Here is a 12,709-nt window from a genome sequence, read left to right as displayed (position 1 = left end):
GCCTACTAAAATATTTTGTTTGGGCAAAGCCTACCAAGACATGTAGAAGTTGAAAGGTATTTTAACCAGTCATTTCAGCTTAGTATGCACACTTTTAACTCCTTATTTCATTAAATTTGCTTTTTGTAAACTTGTTTCTAACGCTGGTTCTTTTTTACGGGCCATTTTAAACGTGTATTTTATGCTCTTTGTAAACCACTTAGCAGCTTTGTTTGAAGTTGGGCAGGATGCAATTTTTGCAAAATAAAGCGAACGAGGGGCAGAAAGCTGCCTTAGCTGGCCGATTACAGTTATTTATTTACTTGATTTATTTAGCAACAACTGCATCCTGCCTACCTGTAAATGAAGCCTTGAAGTGGTTTACAAACAATATAAAAGAGGCTGCTTAAATTGTGTCACCTTGGATGCGAAGGTTCTGTTAACGTTGAATGTTAATGTTGGGAGATAAGAGTTGTACATTTATCCACTCCACGTTTACAGCATCTCCAGGCTTTGTCTTGCACATGGCACCTTCGTATGTTTGTTGTTTGAATGGTTACAAGTCCATCTCTATTCTAGCTATCATTCTAGTAAATTTGGTTTTATAATTATAAGTCAGTTTGTGGTGTTGTTGTTTTGTTGTATCAATGGCTCCTAGCGAGGGTGGCTCTGTTCTGCCTCCACAGTCAGAGGCAGCGATGCTCCTGAATCCTCACTGGAAACCACAGGTGGGGAAGAGTTCTTCTTCAGGTCAGGTCTTGCTTACAGGTTTCCCTTTTGGAGATCTGCTTGGCCACTGTGAGAACAGGAGCCTGGACTGGATGGGTCCACTTTGGTCTGATCCAGCCAGCTGTTCTTATGTTCTTAACGCTTCTGTGCCCAACATGGGGCAGAACAGCAGCCTCAAAGATGGAACAATGATAAGCCGCTTCTACAGAGATGCCCAGCAAACAACAAAATTTATCTGGAAAGCGTTCCAACTTCTGCAAGGTGCTGGAATACTAAGTACAGAAGGTGGCGCTGGACCTTAAGGAGCTCCCCCCTTTTCACCTGGCAGAGAGGCTGGACGCAGAAGAAGAGGCCGACTGGTGGAGGCGGGTGGCCTCAGCCGCGGCGTCCATATCCACGTCGCTGCGTGAGCGAGGCACGTTCTCTGCTTTGCGCAACCTCTTCAGCTCCTCCCGGCCCTTGAGGCTCTCCGACCGGCCGAGTTTGACCTCCGACCTGGAACTGAAGCCACGAGGGAGAGGAAGGAGGGCAGATGAGGACTTTGAGCCCACCTGTCCCCACCCCCCTTGCCGGGCGTTCTGGGCGTCCTCCTACCTGTCCGACTCCAGGAGGTCCTCAGGGAAGCTGCCGGTGGAGAGGCGCTGCAGGCCAGGCTCCTGCGAGTCATAATGCTGGTTGTTCTCAAAGTGCTGGATGATGTTCCTCACGTTGCCGGGTTTAACTGGTCAGAGCGGGAGGGAAAGTCGAGCCGTTAGAAGCCCCCAATCCCCACACAGCTACAGACTTAACTGGGGGGGGGATGAGGGGGCAGACACCAGGGTCTGGCCCAGAAGAAGGTCCAAGGCAGATGACTGTGTAGAGCAGCCTCTCTCAACCTGTGGGTCCCCAGATGTGGTTGAACTACAACTCCCATCACCCCTAGCTAGCAAGGCCAGAGCTCAGGGATGATGGGAGTTGTAGTCCGACAACATCTGGGGACCTGCAGGTTGAGAACCGCTGGTGTAGAGGGAACTGAAGCGTGGCACTTTTGGGGGGAGGGAAAGGGAGTTGTATCCAGTGCCAGTTCTCTTCAGAGTAGACCCACTGCAACTAATGGACATGAACAGCTTGGGTTCACTAATTTCAACTGGTCCACTCTCAGCAGGCCTTGCCTGGATAAAAGCCTGGAACTCCTTCATTACACAGACACATTCCATTTCTACACAGCTGCCGACGGGATGAGAGGGCCCTGTCTCCGCTCTCCCCTTCACCTGGTCGCCATCCTGAACCCCTCTCCCCACTTGAAGAGGAAACCTAGGACTACGGATTCCCACAAGGGATTCCCACAAAGGAGGAACCCCACGGCCTCAGGCCCAGCCCAGTTCCAGGGCACCCCAAACACCCGCTGGCAAGAAATCAAAGGGGAAGAAGGGCCACTCCTGTAAGCAGAACGACATCAAGGAGACACGACCTGAATGAGCAGCTCTGAAGGAGATGGGAGGGGAAGGGGAAAGGGGTGGCCTTCAGCTCCACTCCGGTGCGTCTGAGAGAGAACGCAGCGCCGTCTCCCCACGGTGAACGCAAGGGGTGGTTTGCACACCTTTCCCAAGGCAATCTCCCACCCCGCTGGGGAAGCCACGGCAGAAAGGGCCCTCTGAGGGCAGCGCCAAGGCCATGTTCCTCACGACTGCATGGCAGAGGAGGCCAAACTGCGCTGTCCTGGGAGAAGTTAGGCAAGGAAACGGAAGTGTGGCTTTTGCATGGGGAGGGGAAAGAGGGCGGGGGGAGATCCTGAGCGATTAAATCCAACCCATCCTCACAGAACCAGTGACAACAACAATTTCCAAGGCCTTTTCTGGAAAAAGAGACCTTCTCGCCATTTTTTATTTTTTTAAGCAGCAGCGGCAGCAGGGGTGGGGTGGGCAAGGGGGGGGGGATGAGCTGGGATGGGGGGGTCAGGGAGAAAAACCAGCAAGGGGTGTGTGTGTGTTCCTTTTGTTTTTACCTTCAACAGGGGACAAGGGGACATGAAATGCTGAAAAGGAAAACAAAAAGAATGGAATGTCAAAATCAACGTCAAAATCGCACCGATGAAAAAGACAGAAAAAGGAGGAGGAGAAGCGAGGAGAGGAGGAAGGAAGGAAGGAAGGAGGAAGCCCGGCTGAATCCACTCCCCCTAGAACACATTGCAGGAGGGGGGGCGCTCAGCACCATCCCCCCCCCTGCCCTCCTCTGCCCCTGGAACTCACTGCTCTGGGAGGAGCTTTTGGGCTTCCCAATGTACTTGAGGATGGGGTTGCGCTTCTTGTCCTCCATGGCGTCTTTATCCTTCTTGGTGCTGCTGCTCTGTTGAGCCAGGAGAGAGAGAGAGACACGCAGACACACACAGAGTGTGTATTAGGAGAGGCACGGGACACACACACACACCCTTCTCTCCCTCCCTCCAGCCTGACCACCAGCTCACCTTCTTGGCCTTGGGGAAGAACGGCAGCCACTTGTCTTTCTCCTGCGCCTGGGACTTCTCCACCACACTGACGGGGCGTGCTTCTCGCGGACGGATCCCCACATGCCCCATGTAGGTGTTCAAGGCGAAGCTCATGGGGGCGCTGCGGGGAGGAAGAGGGGTCAACTGAGCCCCAGAAGGGGAGGGCGAAGGGAAGAGGCTGCTGGCATCAGGGCAGCGCAGGCCAGTGGGAGGGGGGAAAGCAGAGAGAACTCAAACTAAAGGTAAAAGGACCCCTGACCATTAGGTCCAGTCGTGGCCGACTCTGGGGTTGCGGTGCTCATCTCACTTTACTGGCCAAGGGAGCCGGCGTACAGCTTCCGGATCATGTGGCCAGCAGGACTAAGCCGCTTCTGGTGAACCAGAGCAGCGCATGGAAACGCCGTTTACCTTCCTGCCGGAGCGGTACCTATTTATCTACTTGCACTTTGACGTGCTTTCAAACTGCTAGGTTGGCAGGAGCTGGGACCGAGCAACGGGAGCTCACCCCATCGAGGGAATTCGAGCCACTGACTTTCTGATCGGCAAGTCCTAGGCTCTGTGGTTTAACCCACAGCGTCACCTGCACCCCAAACTCAAACTAGAGGGCACTAAATGGCGCAAGACCCCTAACGTCAAGAACGTGACAGCTTTAAAGCAAGGGGGTCTTGGCCGGCCTCTGCCTCTCAGTCACCTTCGCTGCATCAGAGCGTCCCCGGTCCCGGCTGGCTCTGACCTCCCACAGAAGAGAAAAGCTCTTCCCAGAGAGAGGATGGCACAGGGCTGGTGCTCAGCAGCCCTTTCCGATATTTTGAAATGCTATGACTGTATCAATTTTTTTGAACAATTTGCTCTTGATATTTGCTTTATTTATATGTTACTGTGTTTGATATCGTAGCGGTTGCAGTGTCTGTTTTTTAAATGCTATTGTGGTTATTGTTGAGCTGCTTCGAGCTCAACAGTTGCTGTTGAAATAAAGGGCTGCAAATATTAAATTGAGTCAATGTTTTGAAAAGTGTGTGTGATAAAGTGTGTGCGCGCAACTGAAGCTCCTTCCAGGGTTGCCCCATAAGGACACCAAATGCCTTCTGGAAGGGCACAACAGGAAATGTATGTACAGTGGTGCCTCGCAAGACGAAATTAATTCGTTCCGCAAGTCTCTTCGTCTTGCGAGTTTTTCGTCTTGCGATGCACGGTTTCCCATAGGAATGCATTGAAAATCAATTAATGCGTTCCTAGGGAAACCGCCTTCAGACCAGGTCCGGGGACACACTGTCCCCGGACCTCTTCTGAAGGCTGGGGGGGGGGGGACAAGGGCTTTTCTTCCCACCCCCAGCATTTTAAAAAACCCCGGGACAGCGGAGGACTTCTCCGCTGTCCGGGCGATCTTAAAATGCTGGCGGGCGGCATTTTAAAATCGCCCCGGACAGCGGAGGACTTCTCCGCTGTCCGGGGCGATTTAAAAGCCCCTGGGAAGGCAGGCAGGGGGGACAAAGACTTTTGCCCCCCGCCAGCCTTCAGAAGAGGTCCTGGACCTCTTCTGAAGGCGGGCGGGGGGCGAAAGTCTTTGCTCCCCCCCGCCTGCCTTCAAAAGCCCTCCGGGACAGGCAGGCAGGGGGGAGCAAAGACTTTCGCCCCCCGCCCGCCTTCAGAAGGTGTTCCCTCCCCGCCGCCCGGCTTCGGAGCACCGTTCCGAAGCCCGGCGGCGGGGGCAGGAGTTCCCACCCCGCCGCCCGGCTTCGGAGCACCGTTCCGAAGCCCGGCGGCGGGGGCAGGAGTTCCCACCCCGCCGCCCGGCTTCGGAGCACCGTTCCGAAGCCCGGTGGCGGGGGCTGGCGTTCCCTCCCCGCCGCCCGGCTTCGGAGCATCGTTCCGAAGCCGGGCAGCGGGGGCAGGTGTTCCCTCCCCGCCGCCCGGCTTCGGAGCATCGTTCCGAAGCCCGGCGGCGGGAGGAGGCGTTCCCGCCCCGCCGCCCGGCTTCGGAGCATCGTTCCGAAGCCCGGCGGCGGGAGGAGGCGTTCCCGCCCCACCGCCCGGCTTCGGAAGAGGTCCGAGGACAGTGGGGAAGACGCGCTGCGCTTCCCCGCTGTCCCGGATATTTCCCTATGGGCTGTCGTCTTGCGAAGCAAGCCCATAGGGAAATTCGTCTTGCGAAGCGCCTCCAAAACGGAAAACCCTTTCGTCTAGCGGGTTTTCCGTCTTGCGAGGCGTTCGTCTTGCGAGGTACCACTGTACAGACACTTCACCAGCAACAAACAGAGCCATAGCAGCTCCATGGCTGAGTACCTGCTTTGCAGAAGCAAAGTCCCAGGTGCAGTCCCCACTGACAGCATCTCTGCGGAGTCGCTGCCAGTTAGTGTGGACAATACAGGACCAATGGCCTGACTCAGCAGCAGGCAGCTTCCTATGTAATAGAAAGGATGCCTGAAGAATTACTGAAGAATAAATGGAATGAACTTCAGCAGGAACACCAAGAGAGACTCAGTTCCTAACTGATCTGTGGGTACCCAGAAACCTAAAACGCGGAACAAACCCTGTTAACTAAACTTTGTGTCTCCTGGCTGCTTTTCAGCCAAATAAAGCCTCAAGGCAGCTGACACGACACATAGTAAAGGTAAAGGGACCCATGACCATAAGGTCCAGTCGTGGCCGACTCTGGGGTTGCGGCGCTCATCTCGCTTTACTGGCTGACATTTGTCCGCAGTTTTTCCGGGTCATGTGGCCAGCAGGACTAAGCCGCTTCTGGCGAACCAGAGCAGCGCACGGAAATGCCATTTACCTTCCCGCCAAAGCGGTACCTATTTATCTACTTGCACTTTGACGTGCTTTCGAACTGCTATGTTTGCAGGAGCAGGGACTGAGCAACAGGAGCTCATCCCGTCGCGGGGATTCGAACTGCCGACCTTCTGATCGGCAAGTCCTAGGCTCTGTGGTTTAACCCACAGCTCCACGCACGTCCCTTGACAAGACACATACGTAAGATAAAAACCCAGAAATAAAGCAATATGCCACATGAAAGGTAAAGAGAGCAGGAAAAAGAAGGTCCCTGGCAGCCTCTCAAGGGGACCCTTGGAATTCTCCCCACCTTCTGAGCTGCCTGACCCAGTAGTCCTGGGGGGCTGAGGTTTGAGGGAAACACTCACCTCCGGTCCTCTTCGTATTTGGATCTGGAGGAAGGAGACAAAGGAAGGAGGAGGAGATTAGGATGCGTCTTCCCTTCCTACAGCCTCTCCTCCTCTGCTTACAGCCCAGTCGCTTCCAAGAGACGGCTCACAGGGGGTCCACGTGCCCAGGGAGGAGACCCTCTCTTGCCCATTTGGTCTATACTGAAAACCCGCCTTCCTCCCTGCACACTGGTGCCCCCTGGATGTTGCTGGGACTCCCATTACCACCACCATCACCATCCCTGACCACTGGGCCATGCTTGCAAGAGGTTGGGCACATCAGCTGCAAGCCACAGGGTCAACCACTCCACTCGCCATTGGCAAGCACATTTCTTATCCCCCAGGACTGCCCTATCGTCTCCCACCTTGAGACCCACACACAGGCACATAACCCTCTGCTGGCAAGTCTCCCTGGGGGAATATCTCTGCCCCCCGTTCCCGAGGGGCCCAGCCCCACCCTCACCCTGCAGCCAGAGGGGCTGCTTGTCCCTGTAGCTGCACGGAGCCTCAATCCTGGCAGAGCACCACATGCGCAATCCTCCAGGCAGGATGGGACCGTGGTGGCAGCACAGCCTATGCCCAGAAATTATGGCTATCCCAAACTGGAGCAGGCCCCTTTAGAAAACCCACCGGTGACTCCAGACCGGACAAGATTACAGGGGTCACTCCTTGTGCCCCTTTGTGTTCTCCAGTTAGAGGAGGGCCTCGGCCACCGACCAGGGCGGGATCGCTCCTCCATGAACAGCTATCTCTCTCCTCTCTCTCTCTCTGAGGGCACTCCCAATACACCAGCCGCAAAACAAGCTGGCCTGGCTCAGAGCCACAACTTCCAACCACCCTTCATGATTCCCTCCTGCCTTATTGGCATTAATGCAATAAAAACGGCTCCTTAAAGAAAAGCAGAATTCGGCCGTCAAAGCCTCCAGGAGCAGATGGTGAGCAGAGCAACAGGCAAGGAGTTCCTATATGATATCTGGAGCCTTGCAAGGCTGGAGGAGGGGGGGAGCCCCTGCCAGGTCAGCCCCTAACACACACATACTGTATGAAGGTAAAGGGACCCCTGACCATTAGGTCCAGTCGTGGCCGACTCTGGGGTTGCGGCGCTCATCTCGCTTTATTGGCCGAGGGAGCCGGCGTACAGCTTCCGGGTCATGTGGCCAGCAGGACTAAGCCGCTTCTGGCGAACCAGAGCCACGCACGGAAATGCCGTTTACCTTCCCGCTGGAGCAGTACCTATTTATCTACTTGCACTTTTTTGTGTGCTTTTGAACTGCTAGGTTGGGAGGAGCAGGGACCGAGCAACGGGAGCTCACCCCATCGCGGGGATTCGAACCGCCAACCTTCTGATCAGCAAGTCCTAAGCTCTGTGGTTTAACCCACAGCGCCACCCGCGTCCCCACATACTGTATGCAGACACTTTAATGCTGCAGGAAAGTCATCTCAGGTGTGCGATCTCAGATTATACACACACACTCACAGGATGTCTCCAAGCTGAGCGATCTGCTTCTCGGCCACCTGGCGCTCCTTCTGGGGGTCTCCGTCAAGGTCCATCAAGTCGTTCTCCCCGTACAAGCTTCCCAGGCCCATAGTGCGCTTGGTCCTGCAAGGCCAGAGAGGAGCCCCAGGGCAGGATGAAGACACGCCTCGCTCTCAGCTTTCATTCATAACTCTGTATCCTACCTAACCTGCCCCCGACCCAATTTCCCCAGAACTCAAGGTGGATTAGAAGATCTAGAAGGAAAGTCATGTGACCCAGAGGAAAGCAGCGCAACACCTGACATGATGCTGTTTCGTTCCATTTGGGCTCTCTTTTAAAGCACAGAAGAGGCACATTTGCGGAACAGGTTTGCTTTTTAAAACAGCTCCAGCTGGATGGAAACAACAGCTGTCAACCTTCTGTCTTAGAAAAGGGCACTTCCTCTGGGATCCCTGCTTGCACGAAGGAGCATCGACCCCAAAACAAAACTTTATTCTGTTCTGTTGCAGGTGGAAGTGGGTACCAACTAGGGGATTCACGTAAGACACACAAAACCCCATCAAAACTACTCAAAACTGGAGTAGTGGATTAAACAAGTGAGCTGAAGTCTACAGATTATTTTTTTAATAAAAAAAATGGAATTGTTTTTTACAACATAACATAACCCCCCCACCCCCCAATACAGAAATCCACCCTCATTAAACGTGAACATAGCATGCAATGAGCATAACATACAACACTGCAAACAACCAAATAAAAGACTTCCTTTATCCTGTATCTGGCCTCCATATTTACTTCTTACAAGCTGTTTCCTTTAAAAATAATTATCAGATTTTTCTAATTATAACTTAAGAATCCACAAAGTCTTCTGCAGACATTAATCGAAACAAGTCCAGGTATGTATTTTAGGGCGCTGTTTCGTGAAGTATTCTCCGCATTTCCCCCATGCTTTTTGAAACTCTTGTCTAGTGTGATCTCTAACTGCCTCTGTTAATCTAGCCAGTTCAGTATACTCTAACAGTTTGTCTTGCCGTTCCTTATTTGTTGGCACACTTTCTTTCTCCCAGTTTTTAGCCATTAGGATCCTTGCTGCTCCTCTACAGATTAATTTAATCAATCAGCACACAAATGCATTTCATAGGAATTCTATTTTCTACACCTAACCCTGAAAATCTCACCTCTGCCATGTAAGCCTTGGGCAAGCGAATCAGGCCGAACGTTGAATAAACTATTTCCCTGGAGGAACCCCCTGAGTCCCTTCTGATACAGCGTGTGTCAGTTCTGCCCCCCAGGCCTTCGTGCTCGCTACCCCCAATCCCTTCACCTCTGCCACCTCCCATTTTCCCTATCAACGTACTTTCGCAGCCGCAGCCAGGCAAGGCACTGGGTGATCTGCGCTCACCTGTAATCTTGGATCTGCTCCTGGATCTCGGGCATGACGGCCTCCTGGGCCTCTAGGAAAATGCTCCGGACGTCCTCCCCATTCCGCAGGCAGGAGTCTGGAGGAGCCATGGATTGGGGGGGGGGGAGGAAAATAAGTCTTATGAAGGTGTGACAAGTGGGAGGCCTGGAGGCTTCTATAGACAGGAGGAGGGGAGACTTCACAGCAGGGAGGAACATCTCTGACCCTCCAGGTGCTGCTGGACTTGACACCCAACAGCCTCGGCTGATGGTGATGGGAGGTGGGGGTCCACAAGTGCTCCCCCACCCGTTCTACGGCCTCCAAATGCCTCAAAAGGACACAAGAGCCTGCCGACCCACAGGGGGCCCGTCTAGTCCAGCATCCTATCTCACAGTGGCCAGACGGATGCTCCGCAGGTCCTGAGCACAACAGCAGCACCCAAGTAAGAACGTAACATAAGAAGAACTCTGTGGCTGGATCAGGCCAGGGGCCCGCCCGGTCCTGTTCTCGCAGCGGCCGACCAGATGCCCCAAAAACCCTCAAGCGTGACCCAAGTGTAAGAGAACGCTCTGCTCTCCCGAGGCTTCCAGCAATGGGGGGTTCAGAAGAATCGCTGCCTCCAGCCGTGAAGGCAAAGCCCGTGGGAAAAAGAGAGCCACGGAACCGAGAAATTACACAAAACAAATGGAATAACGTGAAAATCCCTGAAACGAGAAGTAATCGACTAGAAATATTATCTTATAGAAATAAACTAAATCAAAAAATCAAAAAGTTTAAGGAAAAAATAGGAAAACCTATTTAGTTTATTTCTATAAGATAATATTTCTAGTCAATTACCGTATTTTTCGCTCTATAAGATGCACCAGACCATAAGACGCACCTAGTTTTTGGAGGAGGAAAACAAGGAAAAAAAATATTCTGAATCTCAGAAGCCAGAACAGCAAGAGGGATCGCTGCGCAGTGAAAGCAGCAATCCCTCTTGCTGTTCTGGCTTCTGGGATAGCTGTGCAGCCTGCATTCGCTCCATAAGACGCACACACTTCCCCCCTTACTTTTTAGGAGGGAAAAAGTGAGTCTTATAGAGCAAAAAATACGGTACTTCTCGTTTCAGGGATTTTCACGGTATTTCATTTGTTTTGTGAAGGCAAAGGCCAGCTTGTTTCCAAGGCCCTTCTGGGCCAGTGACCTTTTGGACTGTTCTTGGGGCTGATCCGTTCGCCCATGGCAAGACTGACTCAAGGAGCACACAGGAAGAGAAGGAAATTCCCTCCAAGCCATCACTATGTGTCTCTGCTCCTAGATTTCTAATCCTTAAAGGGTCACAACAGCCCTTTTGCTCAGGAGGTCAAACTCACCTATCTCAGCCAACAACTGATCGGAGACCTTGACTCTCAGAGGCTGAGGAAGGGAAAGAAAGAGACAGTGTTGACCCACCAGAACCGGCCTCCTGAGGCCTCTCACACCCCACAACACCAGTGCAACCTGGTACGTGATATGGAAGCCCCCGGCTGCCCCCCCATCGCTCACCGCGGTTTTCTCCAGGAAGATGTTCCAAATGTCCTTCCCAAGTCCGCGGGCTTCCTTGGGGCTCATCTGCTGGCAAACATCTGCGCACAAGTACAGCAGCTGCCGAGGAGAGAGAGAGGAGGAAGGAAGAGGAGAAAAAACACGCATCAGGGTGAGAGGGAACGGAGAGGATGAAGAAATGCCCACAAGAGAGCCGAAAAGGGTGGGGTGAGGGGGGAGAAAGGAAGTGGGACTGGCAGGGCGTCCCCGGTATGGAGGTGCCATGGGAGCCCCCAGGGAAGACACCATGCCAGCCCAGGATAAATGGGGGCATCTTGCCTGGCTGGAAACGGAGGAGGGATTGCGGGCGTGTTTCGCAATTCTCGCACGGGTAGGAACTAACTGTGGCAACCACAGCAAAGCGCATTTCACGGGCTGCAAGAATTACGAAGAGGCTGCTTTCTGCTGGGTCAGACCAATCTAGTTCAGTATTGTCAACACTGATTGGCAGCCGTGGCTCTCAGGGAGGGGTAGCCCTGACCTGGCGAAGTCAGGGATTGGGGGCCTGGAATGTTCTGCACCTGCCCCACCACCGAGCCTCCAGAAATGAAGGCTGCAGTCCTCATGGCTCTAAATAGAGAACCGGTTTGAAGGGGAAGACAGAAAGCGGCCATCTACCAAGTCTGTGGCTGGCAGTGTTCTCTGGAGTCTCCATCCTCCCTTTGAGTGGGACTGAATGCTGCTCACAAGACACTTTGGTCTCTTTGTAATGTGAGGAAAAAAGTTATCTCCAAGTCTGAAGCAACAGTGAGGGCTGGGAATATCTTAATTTGAACATACACCTTATTAATACATAGGCTTAAGGCACACAACTAGAAAACTGCTTGCCTGCTATCAGCCCCCAATCTTCATGACGGGAGCAACTCCTCTGATTCAGAGAGTTTAATAATAATAATAATAATAATAATAATAATAATATCCGGCCCACCCCAGCCGAAGCCGGGCTCAGAGCAGCTAACAACAATAAAAGTAGCACAGCATTCTAAAATCATTTCATTTTAAAATCGTTTCAAATCAAATTGATGGCAACCATTGGGCTAGAGTTCTGTGAGGATTACAGAAGGAGAGAGGGGGTCAGGCTGAGCCCTGGCCAAAGGCCTGGTGGAACAGCTCCGTCTTGCAGGCCCTGTGGAAAGATGTCAAGTCCCGCATGGCCCTTGTCTCTTGTGACAGAGCATTCCACCAGATCGGGGCCACAGCTGAAAAAGCCCTGGCTCTGGTTGAGGCCAGCCTAACCTCCCTGTGGCTCAGGATTTCCAATATGTTTTTATTTGAAGACTGTAAGGTCCTCCATGGGACATACCAGGAGAGGCAGTCCTGTAGGTACGAGGGTCCTAGGCCGTATAGGGCTTGAAAGGTTAAAACCAGCACCTTAAAGCTGATCCTGTGCTCCACCAGGAGCCAGTGCAGCTGGTATAGCACCGGGTGAATGTGATCCCACGGCGAGGACCCCGTAATAAACCAGCGTATTCCACACAAGGTTCATTTGCCCTGTGGTGCCCGATGACTGGCATGCAGGACACCAGGGGCCTGATTTTGACTGGCTTTCCTTTGTGGGTCTTCATGCCTGTGGGGAAAAGCTGGCAGAAATCTAGGTAGCTTCTTTCCTTCCTTCCTGCTGTGGCGCCTGTGCTTGGGCAGGCAGGCTGGGTGCAAGAAGTCTGGCAGCAAACTCCCTCCTGGCTTCCCGGCACATCCCTGACCCTCCCATCTCCAGCAGCGGCCCAGACTGCCCAGTGGCATGCTCCCTCCATCTCTTCCCACTGGGCCCTTGCCTTGGGAATGGCGAAGGGTAAAAGGAAGGAAGGAGCCCCCTTTGGATCCTACCAGAGGACTTGGGTCAGCCTGAGAGAAGATGTAGCGCAGGAAGACGCCCAGGTGCGCCAGCCGTGTCTTCAGCCTCCCTAAATCCTGGAAGAGGGAGTCACACT

The 12,709-nt window shown here is 53.3% G+C and overlaps 1 protein-coding gene across 6 annotated transcripts in view; it reads right to left on the bottom strand.

Annotated features, from left to right (window-relative positions):
* Positions 1-12,709, bottom strand: part of LOC308575052 (rho guanine nucleotide exchange factor 11-like) — a 63,423-nt gene that overhangs the window by 18,794 nt on the left and 31,920 nt on the right. For 5 of the 6 annotated variants that reach the window (XM_081173443.1, XM_081173442.1, XM_081173444.1 and 2 more), the window contains 11 exons: positions 12,606-12,707; positions 10,740-10,838; positions 10,568-10,610; positions 9,213-9,309; positions 7,811-7,933; positions 6,313-6,336; positions 3,152-3,293; positions 2,937-3,033; positions 2,693-2,722; positions 1,303-1,429; positions 1,030-1,209 (listed from right to left, as the gene is read on the bottom strand). In XM_081173443.1, the coding sequence (XP_081029569.1) occupies positions 1,030-1,209; positions 1,303-1,429; positions 2,693-2,722; positions 2,937-3,033; positions 3,152-3,293; positions 6,313-6,336; positions 7,811-7,933; positions 9,213-9,309; positions 10,568-10,610; positions 10,740-10,838; positions 12,606-12,707 (1,064 nt within the window). The remainder of the gene's footprint in view (positions 1-1,029; positions 1,210-1,302; positions 1,430-2,692; positions 2,723-2,936; positions 3,034-3,151; positions 3,294-6,312; positions 6,337-7,810; positions 7,934-9,212; positions 9,310-10,567; positions 10,611-10,739; positions 10,839-12,605; positions 12,708-12,709) is intronic. The other variant, XM_081173445.1, reaches the window with a different exon arrangement.

The sequence above is a fragment of the Podarcis bocagei genome (genome assembly GCF_964188305.1).
Source record: "Podarcis bocagei genome assembly, chromosome: 16".
Taxonomy (NCBI): Eukaryota; Metazoa; Chordata; class Lepidosauria; order Squamata; family Lacertidae; genus Podarcis; species Podarcis bocagei.
This window is presented reverse-complemented; position numbering and strand designations above follow the sequence as displayed.